General features: G+C 33.4%; 3 protein-coding genes across 5 annotated transcripts; 2 read left to right on the top strand and 1 right to left on the bottom strand.

Annotated features, from left to right (window-relative positions):
* Nucleotides 1-13: 13 nt before the first annotated feature.
* LOC144850651 (trafficking protein particle complex subunit 8-like) lies at nt 14-19,501 on the top strand. 2 transcript variants are annotated; one of them, XM_078708000.1, is made up of 28 exons: nt 14-303; nt 769-963; nt 1,853-1,942; nt 2,627-2,801; nt 3,170-3,350; nt 3,517-3,643; nt 3,832-4,136; nt 4,622-4,734; nt 5,206-5,356; nt 5,654-5,754; nt 6,174-6,279; nt 6,707-6,838; nt 7,331-7,402; nt 7,978-8,130; nt 8,598-8,727; nt 9,138-9,329; nt 9,928-10,088; nt 10,583-10,657; nt 10,899-11,204; nt 11,390-11,784; nt 12,309-12,453; nt 12,842-12,938; nt 13,280-13,401; nt 13,998-14,177; nt 14,444-14,548; nt 15,265-15,410; nt 15,869-15,967; nt 16,328-19,501. In XM_078708000.1, exons 1-28 carry the CDS (start codon nt 147-149, stop codon nt 16,599-16,601), a joined length of 4,485 nt encoding a protein of 1,494 aa, XP_078564126.1. In that variant the 5' UTR covers nt 14-146; the 3' UTR covers nt 16,602-19,501. The 2 variants fall into 2 exon arrangements, with proteins under 2 accessions (XP_078564126.1, XP_078564124.1); XM_078707998.1 differs by having other exon boundaries at nt 9,928-10,100.
* Nucleotide 19,502: 1 nt separating this feature from the next.
* LOC144850691 (uncharacterized protein KIAA1143 homolog) lies at nt 19,503-21,232 on the bottom strand. 2 transcript variants are annotated; one of them, XM_078708067.1, is made up of 3 exons: nt 21,054-21,232; nt 20,672-20,807; nt 19,503-20,558 (listed from the first exon to the last, which is right to left on the bottom strand). In XM_078708067.1, the coding sequence occupies exons 1-3, from the start codon at nt 21,159-21,161 to the stop codon at nt 20,386-20,388; spliced, it is 417 nt and encodes a 138-aa protein (XP_078564193.1). In that variant the 5' UTR covers nt 21,162-21,232; the 3' UTR covers nt 19,503-20,385. The 2 variants fall into 2 exon arrangements, with proteins under 2 accessions (XP_078564193.1, XP_078564194.1); XM_078708068.1 differs by having other exon boundaries at nt 20,672-20,804.
* Nucleotides 21,233-21,357: 125 nt separating this feature from the next.
* On the top strand, nt 21,358-23,989 carry LOC144850683 (proteasome subunit alpha type-7-like). Its single transcript, XM_078708056.1, has 6 exons — nt 21,358-21,539; nt 21,854-21,980; nt 22,213-22,337; nt 22,481-22,603; nt 22,825-23,007; nt 23,375-23,989. The coding sequence occupies exons 1-6, from the start codon at nt 21,438-21,440 to the stop codon at nt 23,477-23,479; spliced, it is 765 nt and encodes a 254-aa protein (XP_078564182.1). The 5' UTR covers nt 21,358-21,437; the 3' UTR covers nt 23,480-23,989.
* The last annotated feature ends 1,191 nt before the right edge of the window (nt 23,990-25,180 follow it).

Here is a 25,180-nt window from a genome sequence, read left to right as displayed (position 1 = left end):
GGCAGGTCCGAACGTTGATGGCTGAGGTACTGTAAAAAGAATACGTTTCTGGATGCTTGGTGCAGTATAGTCGGAAGTTTTTAATAATGAAAATACACTTTTAATTTGTTTTATTTCTAAAATATTGTCTTAACTTTATATTTACAATGGCCCAATGCGCACAGAGTGCGCGGGAATTCATTCAGAATTCATTTGGGCCTATGGTGGCTGTTTTATGTAGCCACGACGCTGAGGTCATTGCACAGAAGAACAACCTGACATTTGTGGAAATGGCACGGCCCTTCTGTAGGCTCACGACCGAAGGTAAATGGATGGAGTACTGTACCTTAAATTATGTTTTGTTAATTATTTTGTCTATCATCATTAATAGTTGTTTGCATCCATTTTGACTATTAATTAGACATACTATAGTAGTTATCCTACTACTTAGGCCTACTAGAATAAATTTAAAGATTAGAAAAAAAGAGTATCTCACACAGTGTACAGTAGACCTATTGTATTGAATGTATATTTAATGAGGCTAATGAAAAACAATAAATTAATTACAATTTTCCCTATGAACACAAAGGCAAAGAGAATCGGTACTAATATAGTTTCCGTTAGAAATACACAATCTGTCTTAAGTAGTATGTACACTAGTAGAAGTACAGTACATTATTATGTTTATGTTGTTTTCCAAACCAACTTCACAGTTTTGCGACATACTGTAAAAATTAGATTAAAATCATGTGTTATTATTATTTTAATATAACTGCCTCACATTTTCAGCTCATATTCGAGATCCACAAGGGCAGGTGAACTCGATTCGCAACATGCGTATCATTCTAAATGATATGAACAGTCAGCCTCCATCTTCTGCGATCGTCAGAAAAATGCTCAATGATGTAGTCGGAAGTATACACCCAAACGCTGAAGCCTCCAAAAGCATCATCACAGCTGGAAATTACAATCTACAGCTTAGTAGTAAGTTTTAAAAAAGAATCTTAGTAAAAAAAGGGTTTTATACGAGTGAAGAAGGGTTTTATAAGAGTGAAAAAAGGGTTGTATAGTGAAAAAATGGTTGTATAGTGAAAAAATGGTTGTACAAGAGTGAAAAAAGGGTTGTATAGTGAAAAAAAGTTGTACAAGAGTGAAAAAAAGATTGTATAAGAGTGAAAAAAGGGTTGTATAGTGAAAAAAAGATTGTATAAGTGTGAAAAAAAGGGTTGTATAGTGAAAAAAAGATTGTATAAGAGTGAAAAAAAGATTGTATACAAGAGAAAAAGGGTTTTATAAGAGTGAAAAAAGGGTTGTATTTAGAGTGAAAAAAGTGTTGTATAAGAGTGAAAAAGGGGTTGTATAAGAGTGGAAAAGGGGTTGTATAAGAGTGAAAAGATGATTGTATAAGAGTGAAAAGGGGTGGTATAAGAGTGATAGAAGTTGTCTAAGAATAAAAAAGGGTTGTCTAAGTAAGATTGAAAAAAAAATTGTATAAGAGTGAAAAAAGGGTTATACAGTATTAAGAGTGTTATGTGGTTTGACACAGTCATGTTATATACAATGGGTAGATAATAATAAAAACTATTTTTTTAAACAATGAAGTCTAATTACAAAAACAATTTGAATTGTTTAGTGCATTTTGCTGGTTGCTATTTATATTTACTCCCTCTAAAGAGCAGCTCTTAGCAATTAATGAAAATAATTATTTTTAGGCCAGGCACAGAAAAATCAGGTGAACATAACTGTGTCATTGTTTCATAGTTACCTTCTTTAGGACTTCTTTGAATAGTAACATGTTTACTTGATTTAGTTTTGGTTTTACTTTCCAAAACGATAATGATTCAATGGTCAAATTCAATTGTTTTTCTTTCAGGTTCAACTCCATGGTTTGAAGCATACAGAGAGCACTTCCTGCAAGTTACACTTCCATCTGAACATGAATTTATTCGTCACTTTATTGCTTGTATCCTTCAGAAATCAAAATATACAATACTTTTGATTCCCTGTTATGCGAACCCCTTTGGGACAGAGTATCCTCTTAATAATGGTTTCCCCTGAATAGGGTTGAACATAGTGTTGAAAAATATAAAGGTATTGCCACTTGGTCGTTTAACAGGAAAAGTGTCCCCTTAATAGGGTGTCCCTGAATATGAGTGTCCCTGAATATAAGTGTCCCCTGAATATGAGTGTCCCTGAATATAAGTGTCCCTGAATATAAGTGTCCCCTGAATATGAGTGTCCCCTAAATATGTTTGTCCTAAAGAAGGTGTTCTACTGTATGTAAAATTTGTACAGATTCTTACATATACTATATTATGTACGTATCCTTCAGATCTAAGGACCTCGTTATAAATTTATCCTAACTCATTGTTTTTTTTGTATAAATAATTTGTAAAGTATCATGGCAGATTCTGTGATACAGTATCACATATGTATCATAGGCCATAAGCCTAACTTAAAAATAATACAGGTTATACGTATGTCACACTGTATCACAGAGTTTGTCTAATGATACTGGTTATATGTGAAGATATGGTACAGACAATTTGTTTATTCTGTGCCAGTAATTATGTAACCAAGGATGTACTAATCATGAACATATACATAGCTTGTTGCTTTGTATATTTACCCTTAACTGCCATGTCAGGTATGCTTGTTGTATCCTCCAACCATGCAGACCCTATTGATCAGTTTTCTAAGCTAAACCAGCAACAGCATCAGCTGCAGCATAGTAGTGGGATCAACAACCCTAAGTGGCTTTGTCCAAACATCTTCAAGTACTACATCTTGTTACATGATAACACAGAAGGAGAAGAGGAAAAGTAAGAGTACCCTGATGTATTTGATTAATAATAATAATTTATTTTTTTATATTCTGCTAATTTCATTGAAATATGTCCAAGATACAAACAAATGTTTAAAGCCATAGTTGGTTCATTTATAGGTTTACTTCCTAGATCCAGTAATTACTATTTGACACTCTGTTGAACACTGAAAGAGAGAAGATAGTGTGTGTAGCATTCTCTTTTCCTGTTCCTCTTATTCCAGGCATTCTATTTCATCCCTCTATCCATTCCTTTTCTGATTATACATTCCCTACCATATTAGTTTGATAGTGTAGACAGAGCTTTACAAATCTTCACTATTTGTTTGGTAATAAGTATTCCTTTTTTATAAATATTTCTAACAGAGCTGAAGCTGTCTATCAAAGTATGAAGTCCACTTATGGCTCTCACGCCTGCCACTTGCTAAGAATAAACTCAAGATCCTTACAAGCCGCCGAGGTTGCTTCCATCGGGAATGAGTACACAGCAAATATGCCGGATCCATGGAGCCAATTTATGACTAATAATTCAGTAGATACTGGTGCCGTAAGTATTCCTAGTTGAGAATAATAATGTTCAATGTTTTTTTTCATTGATTGTATAGAGATTTACTCCCCCCCCCCTCTCCCATCAACTAAATAAGATTTAATTATAATAACTTTTATATTGGTTCTTGTAGTATTAAATAATTCATTTGTATCTTAAACCTTAGGATCAGGTAGAGATGGATATATCTCCCAACGTTGATAGCGGAGGCTTTCCAGACAAAGTGACAGAAGCTGATCCGGAACACATGAATGATCCTACCCAGCCTGGGGAACCATTTCCAGGGGATGATGGTAAGCATCGAAAACTTGTTTTCTTCTTTTACAGGATCCTCAATAATGTCTTTAATTATATTATATATATATTATTGTTTTTTTCCCATTATTGAAACTAATACAGCTAATCTTACTAAAATAATTGTATTTACTATGATTATATAATACTTTATATATAGTATCATGATTAAAAATCAAATTTTCAGATAGTCCAAATGGCCCAATGCCCGACACAAATCCTTCACATCCACTCTCCCAGCCAAACGAGGTCGTCTCGCACCCGTTAGCAGTCGGCCACGAAACAAACGAATCGCAAACAATTATCACCGAAGACAACATGGATGCAACAGATGGAAACAATAAGGACATTGTTTTAAATAAACTTGTTGGCGTGCATGGCGCCTGTCTTACGTTGAGTGATCACGATCGATTACGAATATTCATCCATGAGTTTGTTGTGCGCGGATTGTTGCCGTATATTGAGAAGATGATTCGTACATTGAGTGAGCAGGTATGTCTTTGCAAGTTGTTGCAAATTCAACTCAATTATTTTATTCCGTCAAGAAAAATTGTCTTGCTTGTCATGTATATTTAACATTAAAATATGATAAAAAGGTTGAAATACAAATAAAATCTTCTTCTCAGTACCATGCATAAATGTAAATAGGGGAATTCCCTGCGACTTGCAGCCTACTGGGCTGAATTGCACACAGGTGTGAATGACACGGGAATCCAATGACACATACCACAACATTCTACTCCCCTAAAGGTCCCTTTGTGTTGAGTGCTGCTACCAAATGGTACCTGTACACAAAGTGTTATTAATATAACAGGACTATATAAATTTATGTATACTAATTGATGGTGCAAGTTCACCATATCTTTCTATAGCACCCATTAGCATGATTCCATGATTTGTTAACTATTTTACACTGCCAAGTAAGAAAATATACACTTTTCCTTATAGAATATAAGTATTTTTTGGCTTTTTTTCAGTTGGCTTCCAGAAAAGGAATTTCTAGGAGTTTTATTAGCGCAACTAAGAATTGGTTTGGCGGCAAGAGAAATTCAGATAAGGCTAACAAAACACAAGTTGACATGGGCGGAAAGTATGTATACAGTTAACTTTCCCAAAACTACAACTCTCTCCATTGCATTGGGAGGGTTAACTTTAATAGTATTATTGCTGATAAAGTATATATTACAAATTTGATTTTAATATTGTACATTTAATTCTTTATTTTATTTTTATTTATTTATTTATTTAAATATCTACAAATTAAAAAGAACAACTGAATTTCTTGGGATTTACAAAAAAATATAGATATATAGAAATTGTTTGTCTGGAGTTGAAGAAACTTGTCCTTTGGAGATAGTTGTCTTTGACATCTCTTCTCCTCAGTGTTCCCTTTTTATGTTTCACTGAATGGAATAAATAATAAAATAAAATTGTAAATGTGTTTCAAAATCACTATCCCAACATAATACTCGTAATTAAAACAATTCGTTATTTCTACAATTTATTTTTTTTATTTTAGTTTGTTTACATTTAATTTTAATCATTGTACCATTTTTTCTAGGTACTTGCGTGAATCGCCAGAATTACAAATGCGTCGTCTTGGAGATCTGGCGTTTCTAGTTCAAATGTACGAGCTAGCGTATACATCATTCCATACAGCAAAACGGGACTTCAATAATGATCATGCGTACATGCATTGTGCCGGAGCTCTAGTGAGTTTTGTTATTTTTAACAAATATTTTTGTTATTACCCTATGATGCCTGGGTATGAAATTTGAGGATGGGATTACACTGGGATTGCATTGTGAATTTGCAGTAGGCCTATCTAAATTTACACAAAATTAGGGGATGGGATTATTATCAAACATGCCTAGATAATTGTGTAACAAAGGCTGGTAATAATACTTATGTTAAGCTCTGTTTACACTATCAAACGAGATATGACATTACATTTCTTGTCACATACAGTTTGATGGTGTCTTTATCTATTTTAAAATCTTTTTTCCTAGGAAATGGCAGCTACGTCTGCATTTATGGTTGGTAGTTTTAACAAGGTATATCCATCGCATTACATGGATAGTGCTGTATCAATGTATGCCCATACGTGCAAGTAAGTGACAATATTTACTTGATTCTCAGTGCTGTATCTCCTTATACTACAATATTGCCCAGTATCGTAGGAATATATGGTAATACAGCATCTAATTTGTATCACATGTGGTGCCTGTATCATGTAAGATTAGGTTATCTATGATACTAGGCAAAACATGTGAAACACATATGATGCTGTATTCCCAATTGTACCTATGGTACTGAAGAAATCTAGATACATTGGATATTCAGTATTTTATATGTTTGTCTATCTAAATGAATGGAAGTCAAGCCCAGGAATGAGGGGTTTTTAAATTGTTTTTTATATCATTGTTCTTGTGTCTTGCTTTAGTATTACACTTCCTATTTACCTACAAACCCTGATAATGTCACTAACTATGATAATAATATTATGTTTTTGTTCCCTTGTCATTTTAGAAAACCTAGCTTCGCAACACGGGCAATTCTCTTAAGTACAGAAACACTAAAGGCAAGGGGCATGTATGGTGAAGCTGCCATGGAATTTATAAGAATGACTGGAGAGGTAATTCAAAAATATATGACTATAATTATGTTATAATATAATTATCATAATAGTGATTATTTACTGACTTTTTTGGTCAGCATAAAGGCCAATTTACACAGACGAGCGGTAACGGTAAGCGTAAAACCTTGTAGCTCTTCACTAGCTTATTATCGTCACCACTCGTCTGTGTAAATTGCCCCTAGAATATCTAGTTTTAGCAGAGCTGTTTGTTACAACATTATGTGTTAAAATTCTTAAGCTCTGTCTACACTATCAAACTTTATGTGATAAAAAAATGTTATGTGCCCAAATATGGTAGTGGTATGAAATCATCATGTCCATATATGGGCACATCACATTTTTCGTCACATAAAGTTTGATAGTGTAGACAGAGCTTTATGTTTACGTACACATACCTAAATTGAAATTCTTGCTTTAATTGTAGGATTCAGATTTGCGAAGTGCATTATTTTTAGAACAGGGTGCACATTGCTTTATCAACATGAAGACGCCGATGGCTCGTAAATACGCTTTCCACATGATACTGGCAGGCCATAGGTATAGCAAGGCAGGACAGGTATGCAAATCATTATGTGTAAATGGTGAAATTTAATTTCTTAACCATAATTCAATGGGATGATTAATTGTTTACTGTGAACTCAGACGTTTGGCATACTTTGTCATAATTTAAATTTATTTACATATTGAATAAGTAATTCTTAGGTGGGTCTCGAACCCATGACCTCCAACTATATTATTTATTTGACTTGAGAACATTTTAAAAGATTTTATAAATGACTGAGCATAACGTTCTGCCATTTACAACAATGTTAAATAATTCAGAAAATGTATTGCAATAAATCGCAAGACTATTTGGTTACCAATACATTTATTGAGCAATACTATTGTAGCCAATGAACAAAAGGTGAAGAGACTTTAAATTCAATAGATATGCCTATATAAAGAGACATTCTATACTCTAGTAAATAGGTGTCATAATGGCCATTAATGAATATTCATAGGTTATTCTCTAGTATTGACAGTAAATAAACTGCATTTTTTTAAATAGAGAAAACATGCTTTAAGATGTTATTGTCAAGCGCTTCAAGTTTATAAAGGAAAAGGATGGATCTTATCAGAGGTAAAATATTCATATACACATTTATTCAGTTATTATTATGACAACAGCAACTAGGGCCCGCACTAAAAGTAATAGCTTGTCTCATGAGGGCCCCTACAATACAATATATTATTACCATTAAGAAAATGTACATTGTCCCTGAAAAATAAAAGAAAAAAATATGCATATACTGTATATGCATTTTAAATCTAAGAAGCCAGTTTATATCCATGCTCATAAACCACTTTTGTAATCTTTAGCTTTTGGGCCAAAGTTTAATTTTTTAATTCAAAGGTCTATATTCTAACAATATGCTTATTACAATATTTTTACATCACCGTATATCCTTGGGTATAATCCCAGTATTGACTTTTGGTGTGGATATGGGCCTCTCTCTAGCTAGTTTAGATGAGTTTTTACAAGAAATGCTTACCAATCATTTTTTTTCCTGAACCAGGGTTTCCCTGGGGTATAGTCCAACCCTCCAAAGTCGGCCCAGTTTCGTGTTCTAGGGGATGGGATTATACCAGAAGATATATGGTACATTAATAATATTTTGATGTTTTCAATATAATTTTGATGTTTTCTAATAATAGGATCACATCAACTTTACCATTGGTCGACAGTCGTTCAATTTAAAACAGTTGGAGAATGCAAGTGCGGCATTCAAACATCTATTGACGTACGACAGTCGACAACCAGCTGTCCAACAGGCTGCATTTCTGAGAGAATACCTCTTCGTTTTTCAGGTAATAAATGTGTTATGGAGTGTGTTACAGCACAATTTTTAGTACAGTAAAATGCTGTGGATTTTTAATGTACACAGTAATTGGTAAACAATAAAACTATACTACTAATAAACAATATCAAATATTATGTATGTTTTTTCAGTTATGTCATAACTGCATACACCTATTGCCACTGTGACATACTTAATATATATACATGCCTAGCTCTGTCTACACTATCCAACTTTATGTTACAAAAACAAAATGTGATGTGCCCATATATGGACATAATGATGTCATATCACTACTATGTTTGGGCATATCACTACCATATTTGGGCAGATCACTCTTTTTCTGTCAAACTAGTTTGATAGTGTAGACAGAGCTTAACACATATTTAAAACATATTATATAACATTATTAATTCATTATTATTGTAAATGATTGTATTATAGTTTATTAACCTAGCTTGAATGTTTTTAATCTAGCAACAAATGACGATAGCAGCACAGGAAGGTAAACCTATAGAGCCAAACTTACCTCAGCTACCCCTACCAATCATAAACAAAGTGGCTACCAAGGTGCTTCTGGCAAATGCTGAACAACCTACATTACCAGGTAAACATGTGATGTGCCTAAATGTGGTAATAATATGCCCAAATATGGTAGTGATATGACATCATCATGTCCATATATGGGCACATCACATTTTTTTGTCACATACAGTTTGATAGTGTAGACAGAGCGTTAGTAATGCATGATGACTGCACTGGCATATTTGAATGGATGATTTACACCACTATTCAGAAAACACACCTATTAAAGGAGACACATTCCTATGACACAAACAAGGGGTAATAATTATACATATTTCAATATATGGCCTCATATTAAGAGGACACCCCTTTTAAGAGAACACCCATTTTACAAAGGCACTCCTATTCTTGTTTGAGTCCCGAAGGTGTCTACTTAATAGGGCTTCTACTTTATTTCTTTTACCAACTAATTTTTAATGTTGTTTTTTATAGACAACAAAATAGCAGCCACTTCTGTATCCTTTGATCAGCTGTACGACTCGGCTGAGAATGACAAATGGTTCGAGTTAGAGGAAATGGTTGTGAAAGTTGCCAATAAATCAGCACTGTCTACATTAAGACCTTCACAGAAGCTATTGCATTCTAGAACAAATAACAGCCAACGTCCAGTTGCTGTGATTCGAGGTTAGACTGATAAATTGATATTTGTTTGTGGAACCATAATTATGTAGCCATAACATTAGCAATGGTTCAAAGCTCACTCGCTTCATGTTTCTGGTGGTAGAATGAGCCTTTTCGGATAAGGACTATGAAACCGTAGGTCCAGTGTACACTAGCTCATGTGAACTTTAAAGAACCTACAGCTGAGTAGTACATCTTTCAAGACGAGTAGGGGTTACTCCAGTATACTAGTAGACACACAGCCACTGTCAAACAGCCACTGTGCAATTGGGACTGGACCGTTTTAGAGGTGTTTACCACCTGTTGGTCCCATCCTTCACTATTGTCTATCCCTTTGGATGTACATCTTAGTCAGAAGTTGAATAAAAAAAAAAATTGTTGAAACTCTCTCTGATGTCAAAAAAACAACTGCGAATCCATGTGAACAGTGTGTGCATTAACTTGTTCTATAAATAGACTATTAAAACCACTGAACGCATACATTATCAATAAATAGCACTTATTTATTTTATGTTATAATCTGTTAATAATGTTTTGATGCATTCTAAATTTCTGCATATATTATCATATTTTAATATTTAAATTATTATTTTTTCTTTAGAACCAATCACTGTTGAGTTAGTTCTGACAAATCCATTGAAAGTACCTCTGATGTTGTGTGATCTGTCTCTTCTTTGGAGGTTCACGCCGTTGGACTATGAAAAGGTTAACAATGAAACTCCAGAGAAACCACCGACAGTGATTTCAAACGAAAATATATGCGTAAGTCCAAAGGTAATTGATTTTCCATAATACATGCTTGTTATTTTAAAACCATTGTAATAGGTTACTTTATGAATTTATTTATTTATTTACTTATACTATCATCAACAGTATAAACACATTTTGCCAAAATCTAAACACTTAAAAGATACTATATTTCAGGATAATTAAAAAGATAAACACAGGTCTTGCGGTTCAAGATTATACATTAGATAGATCTTATAAAATATTTTATGGTAAAAGTCCAGTTTACACTGATAAGCAGTAATGGCAAGCAGTAAACAGTAATGTTTCTTCTTATGACTATTTACACAAAATGCGGAGTGGATGGGCGGTTGAGCGGAAAAATGATCAGGACAAATACAGATTATATGCGGGTTTTCTGTCTACCATTACCGGTGGTCTGTGTAAATTTGCCTTTATGCATTTTATGTGACTGCATGTCTTACAATATAAAAAATTCTCATTCATTAATAAATTATCATTTTTTACAGATGAATATCGCAAACGAAATGATTCGTTCCCAAATAATTCCAGAATTTGAACTAAAAGCAAATGAAATTAAAGCAGTGAGTATTTCATTTTGTTTAGAATAAAAGTTTTTTATTTTTTAGAAATTATTATTCTTTTTTTTTACCTGACCACCACCTCAACCTCCAACACTGCCAACCCTCCCCCTCCTCTTTTCAAATTCTGGTCATTCATCTTGATACCTCTTGTGTAAGGATGAAAAAAAATTAAATATAAAAGTAAATATTAATACTATAGTAAAGAAGTTAGGTGCTTAAAAATAAATATTTTTGTCTGAAGGTGCAATTATCTTTAACACCCGAGAACACGGGTGAACTAAGCATTATGGGAATTGTGTACAGTCTCAGCGCTCCCTTGCAATCGACTAGCACAGTGCCACCGTCAACGAACATGGAAATTACAGATAGTCCGTCTCTAAAGCATTCCAAGAAAACTGGATCGTCCACCGTGTCAGTTCGTGGCAGGCAAGATGTGGATGTACAAGGTCCGCGACTTAATGGCACGCTAATGGAGAAGAGGATTGTGACTTACGGTCCTGATCGAAGGTTGGATCCGATAATAGCGCCACCAATGCCACTATTAGAGGTGATCACATATATGTTTCTGTTAAATTAAGTAACAAAAATGATTGGGATCTTGAATATGCATGTATACAATTTTTTTTATACTCAAACCAAATTTTAAGATGTGTTCCAGACTGCATAAGTAGCTGGAACTTTGCTATTCATTGATTATTGACGTTTGATACTATTTTTTTTTTTTACTTTCAGGCATGTTTTGTAGATTTTCCATATTCTTTATTATGTGGAGAGATTGGACAGACAATTTTAGAAGTATCAAACAAAGGAGATTACTCCTTACACAAACTTTACATAGCATCAAAACAACCCCAGTGTTTTGCATTCAGATCTCCCAACAACACTGATATCCAATCAGGACCATTATATAGGACTATTCCATTAGGAGATAGGGAGGATGTTGATGAGCATGTTGTTAATGTTCAGAATTTATCATGTGTTGTGGAAGTGCCTCTTCCCAATGGACTCTTAAAGCCTGGATGTTCGGCTTCAATTCCAATGTGGATCCGCGGACCGGAAAAAGCTGGAATACATGATGTGGATATTTTATTTTATTATGAATCAACTGAAGAGAATTTTAAGTTAAGGTAAATAGAATTACTGTAAAAATGTAATATTAATCGTCTTCAGTTTAAATGGTTTAAAGTCCTCTATGAATCAGCAAATTGGGAGATAATTTCCTACTCTTTTCAAAGAGGTTACCAGGTTTGCATATGTGCATTGTATGTACATGAAACAGCTTTGCATCTCATCTGACAGTGGTGGGGTATGAGATGATGAAGGTAAAGCTCTGTCTACATTATCAAACTTTATGTGATGTGCCCACATATGGACATAATGATGTCATATCACTACCATATGTGGGCATATCACTACCATATTTTGGCACATCACATTTTTTCAAACTAGTTTGATAGTGTAGACAGAGCTTAACATTTCTTGCTTAAAGGATACAAGCAATTTGGCCCAAGCACCTGAAATCCTAGTCAGCCTTACATTATATCCCTCCCAATACACTTTCTTTGCCACCTGTAAACTTGTATAAAACAATCGACTACCATTTTCTATTAAAAGTAAAATCGTCATTCATCTTTTCTTGTTTGTCACCTAGACATCGGGTATTGCGGCATTCAGCCGTGTTAAACACAACACACTCTTTGTGTTTGAAGGCTACAGCCACTAGAGGGCATATACCAGAACACAACCAGCGCAATCAAAGTCTTGTAGTCAGTCTACAAGGTGAAAACATGAACCAGGTAACAATAATTATGTAGATATATGTCTCTCAATGGCTATAAAGGACAATACAGATGCCTTTATAGGTGGCTCTCACTCTTGTAATCCATATGTAATACAGGTGTCTCAATGCTAATACAGGTGTCTCTCAATGCTAATACAGGTGTCTGACAATGCTAATACAGGTGTCTGTCAATGCTAATACAGGTGTCTCAATGCTAATAGAGGTGCCTCTATTAATACATGTGCCTGTCAATAGCAATTCAGAATACAGAATAAATTTTTAAAATAGCGTGTCTCTCGAAAGAAATACATGTCTTACAACAGACTTTTTGAAAAAAACTTAAGAAAGGAAATTTTAAAATAAACTAGTAATTTCTAGTGTGTATTTTTTTTTTTCAATTTCAGGTGCATGATAGAAATATCACAGAATTTAGTTTAGAACAAGTTACTTGTGTGAGTAAAACATGGGCACTGGAGCATATAGCTACCAAAGATAAACAAGGTGATTGTTGAAATATTAAATGGTTTTCAGGGGTGGATCTAGGGGTAGCGCCCCCACTTTCTGACAGCTAATAAGAAATTAAACTACTTTTTGATATATATTTTTGGCAGATTATTAATATATGTTAGCGCTCCATTTAAAAAATCCTGGATTCGCCCCTGGTATATAGGCCAACTTGCTGGGTATAAGCCTACAATGGAGAATCTATGAAGATATTATCCAATGTTTTTTCCTTTGGTGTAGACCCACTCCTAAATTTTGCCCAATTTTTTTTTAAGGATGGTAAATATAGTAATCAATATGTTTAACTTACTAATCAAATCATTTTATATTACTCTTAGAATTTAAAATCAGTGGTGGTGAGTCTGTGATCTGTTGCCTCAAAGCCCAGCATTGTAAGCAAATCTGTACATCAGATAGCAATCAGGTGGTGTTCACCGACGGAGTACTAGGCAAAGAAAAGGTAAGCACTTGCAATAAGAAGCCACAGGGTAGGCCCCCTCACTTTCTGACGTCAAACCCCTACGAAGGCCCTTGTTACAAGCAGACAGTAGACCGTCTTTAGATGCAGTTTATTTTAAAAAAAAATGTTTTTTTTTTCAGTTCTTTCTTGAATAAGCAGTTATTATGTAATGGTTTTTATGTTTCCTTTCTCTAACATGAATTAAAGTAATGCCAGCCGATTCTCTGTATTGTATCATAGGAATATTTGGCAATACAACATCACATGTGTTTCACATGTAAATAGTAGTAAGCTAACCCTTAACCTAACCTTACATGAGTTGATACAGCCACAACATGTGATCTAAATGAGATGCTGTATTACCAAATATTCCTATGATACTTCAGAAATAGATAGTATTATGGAGATACAGCACTGGGAATCAGGTGGCAATACCAATTGATAACTTAATCAGATTGCTTAGCTGCTAAATGTACAACATGGATTTTACTCATGAATATTAATTAGTATTAGGCCTGAAATATACATATTCATGAGCTGTACAAATAAAATAGTTTGTTGTTGTTTGTAAATTATATTTTCTGTTGTGATTTCAGATTGTTAGTTATGAGAGTCCATGCTCAGACTTTTTCTTCCGTTCGAAATTCAAGTTAAAAGAAATTGAACCCCCACCCCAAGAATTTTCTCGAACGTCAAACAATACAAAAAGTATGTCCGTAAAGCAGTCACTAGAGGGTGCTCTAGAGGTAGATTTGACCTTATTGGTGCTATGGAAGGTATGTTGGCACTTGGAATTTTGTCCAACTTAACTCTAATTTAAAGTTTACACTATCAAACTTTAAGTGACAAAAAAATGTGATGTGCCCATATATGGACATGATGATGTCATATCACTACCATTATATGAGCACATCACCATGATGATGTCATATCACTACCATTATATGAGCACATCACACTTTTTTGTCAAACCAGTTTGATAGTGTAGACAGCTTTAGAAATGCATTTAAACCAACATTGTTTGACTTTATTTCATTCACAGGCGTTTGTTGTTGACGAAACTGGTGTGAGTCATAAGTATGTTGGGCAACATCATGTTACTATGACGATGCTCGATCAGCAAATATCAACAATTCCAACCGCACAGGTGCATATTCTTTTAAATTCTTATTTATTTTAAAAATTTAATTTGTAAAGCTCTGTCTAACTACTAAACTAGTTTGAAAAAAAAGTGTTATGTGCCCAAATATGGTAGTGACATGCCAAAATATGGTAGTGATATGACATCATCATGTCCATATATGGGCATTTTGTCACATCAAGTTAGATAGTGTAGACTGCAGCGCTAACCTCTGTTGTATTATAGGTCATTAGTTTGAAATTGAAAGAGAATGTCTAAACTTCATATTAACAATGCTGAAGTATATGAATGTTTAAACAGTTTAATTACATAAACAGAGCGATCTAATGGTAGAGCACCTTGATAGCAAGTAGACGAGTCCAAGTTCTAGTCTTGGATTAATCATTAATGCAGATTGTCATCTTAATACTGTTTTTAAAAAACATTTTCGTTATGATTAGGCACTTAGTAGCAAATTCATTACTTGGTAAAATAGAATTCTTCTACGTATAGTACTTGCTTTGGTTGTTTGTTAGCACGATAGCGCCTACAATTTTTCGGTGTACATACTTAATTGAAATTCAAGAAAATAGGTTTATCAATGACTTCACAAATAAAAAAAAAAATGTGTATTCTTTTAACATGGGCCGAAATATCAACATGCGCCCTCTGTGGCAATGTTTTGCCAAGTACTTCACTCAGTTTCTGAGTGCTTTCATTTTTTTGTTTGTTACTTCGTTCAGAGAATGGTTGAACAAAAAGCTGTCCGGTTTTTGAAAGATATTGATGTAAATAAAAGTGATGAACCAAGTTCTACAGTCATGATTCAGCTCATTAAATGTAGCCTACAACATCCAGACCATAAAGATCATGATTTCACTAAAAAACGGTTAGTAAAGAATTTTGTTTTGAATTGGTTCTAATATAGGGAGTTTTCACACATAATCGATACTTTAACGCTGTTTCCCAATATGCAATGCGTAAGCTCCACTTTGTAAACAAATTGATCTGTGCGTCGCACACATTACAAAAAACTTTAGTTACGTGCATCAAGAACCTGAATAAAAGTGTCGAAACGTGAAATGATCATTAAAATTGCGTTCTGTGTAAATGTAAACATAGATTCTATTTTTGCGTTTTCCACTTACCTTTACCGCTCGTCCGTGTAAATTGGCCGTTATGGTTTGACACAAGTCTTAGTGTACCCAACACCAAATTAGATGTGTCAAAGATGTACCGTAAATCATTTTTCTTAAACTAAACTAAATTTAGATGTTGGGCTCCCAGAGTGAACTAAGACAATGTATATATTACACTAGAAATTAAATGTCTTTTATTTTTCTTTAGACTATGTACAGTTCCAGTTACACTGCATCTATGCAACTGTACTGACAAGACACTGTCAATACAAGTTGATACGGACACGGCTCCGGACAACACTCCTTCGTAAGTATTTATCTTATCTGCTGCTTTCCTTAAGTTAAATAAGATTTAGTATACAAATAATGAATTTGCCATGAGTTAATGAGAGAATATCCTTATGAGTAGAAAGGTTTTCTTTAACCCTGCAGAAGAGAGTCGGCTTTCAACAAATTAAAATATTTTCTATATTCTTAATTAACCGTTTTTAATTAAATGTTGAAGATTAGGCCATTAAAAAGGTGGCTCTAGGATTTATGAGCGCTAAGTGGAGCAGTTACTGTATAGACAGCTACCATGCAATAGTGCCCTCATTAATTGAAATGGGAGAAATAATTGCACTTTTGTGTGTTAAATAATTAATACAAATGTTACTTATTTTTTTAGAATGGATACTTCCAGTGGCTACTACGTCACCCCCAAGCCCCCAAACTCGTCAGATTTTGTATGGGTGAGACAAGTATCTCAGCAGTTGGAGCTATCTGGTAACAGTAGCCACCAAATACATCTCCTAGCCTGCTTTTCCAAGGCTGGTGTGTTTAACTTAAGTAATATCAATGTAAATGTTACACGGAAGTCTCTAGGCCTAGAAGGAGAACCTGTTGAACAGAAGAAACTCTTGCCTAGTGTCATCACTGTTAGCCAAACTACAAACAATTGAAAGAATGTATACAAAGGTGAAAATAATTTTATTTTAAATATGAGAGCAAAAATGTGATTAAGTAAAGTATACAATGTAGATATATTAGTAGTTGTATCCATGGAAATACTAGTTACCATTCATATAATAAACATTCTTATTATGTAATATATATTAAATGTTAGATACTTTTTGTTGTAATTGACAAAAAATAAATATATATATCCGAAATATCTTTTTTTTTGTTCAGACATCTAATTTGATGTAAATACACTTTTCTTTAAATTTAGCATTCTATTTGTTTGGTTTTTTTGTCATATTTTTATCTGGTAAACTACTGAAATCTTGATGGTTTATAAATAAATATAACTGTAGATATTGTCATATAATGAAAATCATGATTTTACCTAATAATAGGATTCTGTTCTGTGCAAATGTTTTCTGGCCAATACATAGTACGATAGAACCCCTGTTTGAGGGGACACTTTTGGAACCAAAAAAAGTGTCTACTTTATATATAAGGGTGTCCTTCTGAATAGAGGTTAGTCGTAGTGCTAAAACATATATTGCCCCTCATTTATTTTTATGAGAAAGGGTTGAGCGTAGTGTTAAAACATATATCTCCCCTTGTTTATTTCAGAGGAAAGTGTCCCTTTAATAGGAGTGTCCCTAAGAAGGGGTTATACTGTAGATCAAACCATTTAGAGTAACTCTCTCATTTTTGGAATTATAACGTTACTCACCTTTTAAAGTAGAAATTAACAATGAAATGGAAAGTACTAGTCAAGGTTATGGAGTACATTAGAACCCCCTATTGAGGGGACACTTTGGGACCCAAAAAAAGTGCCCCTTCATTAGGGGTGTTAAAAGATATTTCCCCCTTTGTTTATTTCCCATCAAAATGTCCTCTCAATAGGAGTGTCCCTTGAATAGGGGTTGAATGTAGTGTTAAAAAATATTTCCCCCTCGTTCATTTCCCATCAAAATGTCCTCTCAATAGGAGTGTCCCTTGAATAGGGGTTGGCTGTAGTGTTAAAAAATATTGCCCTTTGTTCATTTCACAGGAAAGTGTCCTCTCAATAGGAGTGTCCCTTGAATAGGGGTTGAATGTAGTGTTAAAAGATATTGCCCTTTGTTCATTTCACAGGAAAGTGTCCCCTTAATAGGGGTTCCCCCTGAACAGAGGTATCCCAAAGGAGTTCCCCTCTGCTGTAGTTCCCCTTTGATTTTATTATAACTGCACAATGATATATAATATGAAAAATATAGTTAAAGAATTACGTTTTCATATACAATTTTTAGATGATTTGTAAATTGGTATAATATATTGATATGTATTGATTTGATATGTAATTTCATTCAACCTTTATTATATTCTATATTTACATATATCCTTGCTTTCCTATGGGTTTTTTCTGCTTCTTTTGTATTGATTGTGGATTGCATTGGTCGTGTGAAAAAAGTTGATTTTTAATATTGGCCATAAGAGAATGATGTTGAAATTTATTATACATTATTATAGTTTCGTATAGGCTACTAATACAAATATTATTTGCCTTTTGGATTTCTATTTTCAATAACTCTTCGTTTTTTATTTTGTATCTCCCTCAACTAATAGGTGAAATAGGCCTATAATAACAGATTGATAACAATGTGCAATTAAAGGTGAATTATAAATTAAAGGTGCAGAAACATGGTTAATAATTAGAAACACTCTATCCCAACTTACTAAGGGTTTTTTTTTTTAGTATTAGTTTTGTTACTGTCTCTTTAACACTGGATTTTTAATAGCTACCTGTACAGTATATGTATCTTTATGTTTGAAATCTGTTTATATTAAATTCATAATCTAATGTGTATCTTGTTATAAAATATACCCCTAAGTATATTATAATTATTAATAATTGGAGTTGTTCAATTGCTTTTAATCACAGTACACAATGGCTTTCAAAATATATGTATGATTTTTGTTTCTATGTTTATCATCATCTGGGGGAGTACGGCTTTGATTAGCTCAATATTTTATTGGTGTACAGTAAACCCCTATCAACGGTACACACCTTTGAGACCCAACAAACTGTCCCTTTAATTGGGTCTTCCCCAAAATAGCAATGATTTAACCCTTTTTACATTCCCTGGAATAGGGGTTCTACTGTATAGCAATGATTTAAAGATGTATTGTCCCCCAAAAACATGAAAAATGAAGATTAATTAAATCAGACTTTGAATATGTTATATTGTAGTTTTAATCTAGTTAATTGCTTCAAAAGAAAAAAAAATCGAAAAAAATCATGTTTTCACTTATAAAATGACAAAATAAATGGTGAAATTCAACCAAAAATCCATTGGCTGGCAGCCAATTTGACCATTTTGTGCTTTAAATTACATTTTTTTCAGGTAAATACATTTTTTTCGACCCAATTTTTTGTCAAAGTGGATAACTATTATGTTACATTAAAATGGAATATTCAAAACATTTTTTTTTAAGAATTATTTTTTCAGGGGGACAATACATCTTTAAAAATTTTTTTTTTAAACTGCATAAAAATAACAATTTTTTTTCTCAATACAGTACAGTTTTTTGTAGATCTAATTTTAAATGTATGGGTTTATTATTTTCTTAGTAAAACCAGGGAGCAATTGCCACTTCCTGGTAAAACTTTATTTAACTTTATATCAAGCATGATTGAACAGGGAAGGTGGGAAGTTCTCCAAACTGGAATACCCAATTGGCTCTGTGCCAGCCATTATTTTTTAAGGTATTCAATTTCAGGCTTATTTTATCATGTGTATTCTGAAAACTGCCCATGATGATTTCTATAAATTGTACCTAATATGGTAAATACTATGAATATATTACATTACATAATTTGCATATAATGTAAAAATTATAGGAAATAAATAACGAACAAAAGTATTACAAAGAATTGTTTATATTTTACACATTTTGAGTATACATTATTTCATTAACGTTGATAAGCTCTGTCTACACTATCAAACTAGTTTGATAAAACAAGTGTGATGTGCCCAAATATGATAGTGATATGACATGTCCATATATGGGCACATCACATGTTTTTGTTACATAAAGTTTGATAGTGTAGACAGAGTTTTAACCATTGTAGTAGACAAACAATGCAATATATGATATATGGCAATTTGTATAATAATAATATACTTTTCAGCGGATGATTTAAAGTGGAATCTACTTTCCCCTTACCCCATTACTTCTTCACACCCCCAATCCCTTCACATCCCAAAGTATTAACTTAATACTGAAACCAACACTCAACATCTTTTTTATATACGTGTGATGTCTAAGTTGTCAATATCAATCAATTAATTATCCAGGCTGAATTATTTCTTCTCTTATCAGTTTAAGGCAGAAATCATGAATAATTCATGATAATTTATTAATTATGGCATAAATTAGGACATTATAGGGGGTGCTATATAAGCATGGACAGAGATCAAATATGTGTAAAAGCTCATCATCACATTGCATCGCACTTTTTTTGGTCAAACTAGTTTGATACTGCTTTGAGATTTGTCTACACAATAAAAAAAAATGTGATGTGCCCATATATGGACACGATGATGTCAATTACTATCATATTTGGGAACATCACATTTTTTTTTGTCAAACTAGTTTGATAGTGTAGACAGATAGTTTTATTTTAGGCCAGTTTTACAGGGCAGATAGAAATATTCTACTCAATTCATATGAGGTCTGTATATTTAGTAATTAATATTAATAGTGTCTATACTATGATTGACACAGAAAGGATACCAAGCCTCATTAGTATCAACTTTCCTCATCTTCATCTTCTCCAAATGACAAGAGTGAATTGTTTTTTACTTTCTTTATCTTGCTTTTATCTTTGTCTTTTTTATCTTTTTTTTTCTTTGTTGTGCTATTCATTTCGGACTCGTCACTCTTTCGTTTTGTTGGCTTCTTGAATACTATTTTTCCATCACCTAAAAAAGATTAAAATAGGTATTTGTTTTGACTAGAAAAAAAAATTGGTCCCATAATATTTGAATAATATGCAAATTTATACCATGGAGGAATACTTCCTCATTGCTTATACCTCTTTCTTTTTCTTTGATAAAATCATCTACTTCTTCTTGACTAATTTTACTATTTTCAGGCATCACGATCACTGGTTTTTCATCTTGTTCTTCTGGTCTGTCGTCAAAATCATCTAAACCTTCTAATAAAGCCTTCTAAAAAACAATTACATATTTTATTAATTCATGATTTATTGAATCAAAACATCATGTTTGTGTATTTTATTTTAGTACAGATAGTATGAAATAGTTTCACTGCTTCTTGACCAATAGTCACCCATAGGCCTACATGTCACAACAAGAGTGCAAATGGGTACCTCTACCACCACTCACTCCTCCAATATGATACTCAGTTGCTGACTGAGCCTGTGTTTTATGTACCATCTGAAAAAATGAACCCACCTTTGTTTCTAATGTAGGCCCTTCTTTAAAACCTATTTCTTTCTTGAACTTCTTAAGAAAGCTCGGTTCTGACGGCTTAATAAAGTTTACTGACTTTTTGCCTGCCATTGTATCTACTTTTGACACTAAACATGAATTTCATACAACATGAATGAAGAGTTGTTTTGAAAATGACTACTAATTTTGTGTTTTGAAATAGCGCCCTCTTTTACAGAAAGGAGAATTTTCTATGATTAGCCTCTACAACAGATTGCATGAATTTTAAAAGTAGGCTAACTAAAAATCCAATTAAAGTATAACAACTGAGGGCGTTTTCCTAAACGTGAGGTGGTGAGTTAACAAAATCCAAAAAGTTAAACTAAAACCGGTCGAATTTACTTCAGAATGACATCCCAATATGACCGTGCAATCACAGTTTTTTCACCTGATGGTCATCTTTTTCAAGTAGAATATGCTCAAGAAGCAGTCAAAAAAGGTTCCACAGCTGTGAGTATAGTTTTATGTTGATAATATGTATTGAAGCTAGGCCTGGTTTTCTATCCAGGCAGAAGCGGTCGCAGTCATTGTACTCACACATGGTGGGTATGCGTGCGGGTACGGCTTCATGTTATTTTGTGGGCATAGGCCTAGCCTTTACAACCATTTATTGGAGCAAGCACATTAATTACTTGGTGTTGTGCTTGCAAATGGCTGCAATATTGTACCCAATATACGTTGTTGTTATATACGTTGTAGAAATATAGATTTTTTTATAGACTTTTTTCATGTAATTTTGTTGCCTTTCTTTGTTTGCTCTGCAGGTCGGTGTTCGTGGGAAGGACATTGTTGTGCTTGGAGTTGAAAAGAAGTCTGTAGCAAAACTTCAAGAAGAACGAACTGTTAGAAAAATCTGTGTATTAGATGACCATGTATGCATGGCATTTGCAGGTAAATATCTTTGCTTTTATATACATAGAGTAGATCACCATTCATTAATGAGACACCTTCAGGAGTGTGCTCTAATGTTAAAACACATTTTTCCATTTTTGTTTCACCAAAAAAATTCTCCCTAAATAGATGTTTCCAAACTTGAATAAAATAATTTAAATTGCATAAAAAAGAGAGTGGTTAGTTGTTTATTTGTATATGAATAGTGTATTACTATTTAATTTTGTTCTAGGCTTGACAGCTGATGCTCGCATATTAATTAACCGTGCCCGAGTAGAATGTCAAAGTCATCGTTTGAATGTTGAAGACCCAGTAACAGTTGAATATATTACACGCTACATTGCACAAACAAAACAGGTAATCTACATAAAAGTGTAACTGAAATATTTAAATTTTTTGTCAAACAGCACTAATTTAACACCTCTCTTTTAAAAATAAATTTAACACCCCTCTTGCATCAAATATTTTGATGGTATATAATATTAAAATTGTCCTTGCAGCGTTATACACAGAGCAATGGAAGACGTCCATTTGGACTTTCAGCTTTGATTGTTGGTTTTGATTATGATGGCACACCAAGACTTTACCAAACAGACCCTGCAGGAATCTATCATGCATGGAAGGTGAGTGTACTTGGAATGTGAAGATCTGTCTACACTATCAAACTAGTTAGAAAAAAAACTGATGTGCCCAAATATGGTAGTGATATGCCCAAATATCCATATATGGAAACGTCACATAAAGTTTGATAGTGTACGCAGAGCTTTAGAGCATAAAGCTCAATTGTCTTCCAATGTTAAATTGTTTGTCAGGAATGACAACATTTTATTTTTGTCTTTCACAGGCTAATGCTGTTGGAAGGAGTGCTAAAACTGTACGCGAATTCCTTGAGAAGCATTATTCTGAGGAACTGGTAGCTGATGAAAGTGCAACCATCAAACTAGCAGTCAGAGCTCTTCTGGAGGTCGTTCAATCTGGGGCTAAGAACATTGAATTGGCCGTCATGAGGAGAGATAAAGCTATGGAAGTAAGTCTCCAGATTAGATTACATAAACTAAAGAGGACAACATGAGATGATGTCTCTAGACAAAGACTACTGCTCTTTCAGTGTTTTTTTCACAGCATTTTCTATCCACAACTCTCAGGCTATCTTCACTGGGTTTCCTCTTTTCTTTATATTCCACATATCTCAATCTCTTCCACATTTTATGACCTCTTTATTTTTGACATTTCTCATTACTTTCATACAGTGCTCTTTGTGTTCTTCTAGTGACTTCTCTTTATGTTTTAAAATTCCATACTTCATGGATATGAAATCATTGTGTGGGATGTTATTAGGGGAATCATAAGTAAATATTCAAGTATATCCTTGATTAATTATATCTTTTTTACAGATACTAGAGACATCAGAAGTTGAAAAATATGTGACAGAAATTGAGAAAGAAAAAGAAGAGGAAGCAGAGAAGAAAAAGCAAAAGAAAGGACCAAGTCAATCTTAGCTGTAGCTTTCTTAATTTGTTCAATTTGTATTGTAAGAGAGTACTCATTTTCATACTGAAATTGTGCCCATTAAGACCTGTTCACACAATGAGTTTGCTGTCATTGTTCTGTCCACACTATGAAATTATATCGGTTTCTGTGTATTGTAAAATACTGTGATCTGCCGAAGTAGAATTTATTACATAATTTCTATGACTTAATTATAGTAATAGTAAGTTTAGACCTAAAGTGAAAAGTATACTGGAAATATTTTGAAGCCATTTATAAATTTTCAAAATGGGGACAAAAATATGTAGTGTTGTTTATACAGGCTGATTTTTGAAGACCTTTTTGCAGCTCTTTTTGTGACCGGGTCATTACATAGGAAGTATGAAACAGACCCTATTTGTGATCAATGTTCAAAGGTTGCAATGACTTATTTCAAATAAATGTATTATACATTACAACAGTATGACTCTTGTGTATATGCTCATAATTAAAATACTTTACTAATAAAGGCTTAGACTATACATTTGACTTGCACATCAACATTTATTGGATCAGGTTTATTAATAAACAGCTGTTTATCCAATCAAAAATAGTGTAGTATATTTGAGCCAATCAATAACGTCACAAATGTTGTCCAGAAATTCAGAAGATTTAACCAATCAGACAACAGAGATTTTCTAAAAACTGCAGACGATTTTAAGTAGGCCTAGAGCACACGTGTGGTACATTATTACTGGCGGTATGGCTAGGCCTGGATAATTTAATCATTATTATTATTTGAAGATAATCATTATTTAAATAATTTGAAGTGACCAGACTACAAAAATAACTGTCAAAGGGCAATTACCAGGTAGTGAATTGCCGTCAAAATGGGAGTAGAAGGTACGTTAAAAGCTAGGCCTTTGTTTTACTGTTGGGAGGCCAGATCAATATAGATAAGGGACTGACTGGGAGGCCATTGCCCGGTGGACAGTGGTAGCACATTTCATGATAGATGCCTCTGCTCTGTCAAATGTATTCCTACCATTATTTAATATAAAGCCAACAAATGAAATATTGTTAGCAATAGTGGGCCATTTATTATTTGGCATTCTTATATATGAACCTGGAAATTTCAGTGTAAATAGATTATTATTAGTACACTGGGCCTAGTACTACTAATATAGTAGTCAGGCCTAGAGTAGAGCTGCCGTTTTGTATGGTTTACTGTATACATTTAAAAGGATACACACGTTCGCTTGATTGATTAACAATCAATTGTCTAAAAATAAGGAAACAACAACAAAACAAGGAATATTCAATTCAATGCCAAGTATCATTCTTGGTTTCTTCCATCCAATGTTCCACATTATTAGATTAGTATTAGATGATTCTAGGTTCTATACAGCAATTAGGATTAATATTTGTAAAAATAAAATATTTAGGCACTTAGCAATCATTAAATCACAATACAAAGATAAAAATGAACGAATAGTAACGTTGTATCAATTTAGTACTGTTAATACTAATCTCACTTCAGGGGTGGATCCAGTATTTTTTTTTTTTGCGTGCAATGCCTACAGCTCATGTCGGTCGGTAAACACTAACTTGAGCATGCGACTGCATATATGGCCTTGTTTAATTAATAGACAGTCAAAAATCGATATCAAAAGAGGGAGTGATTCCTTAGTGCTACCCTCTGTGCTTATCAGACACAAACTAAAAAAACGATA

This window comes from Antedon bifida, chromosome 8 (assembly GCF_963402885.1).
Source record: "Antedon bifida chromosome 8, ecAntBifi1.1, whole genome shotgun sequence".
Lineage (NCBI taxonomy): Eukaryota > Metazoa > Echinodermata > Crinoidea > Comatulida > Antedonidae > Antedon > Antedon bifida.
This window is presented reverse-complemented; position numbering and strand designations above follow the sequence as displayed.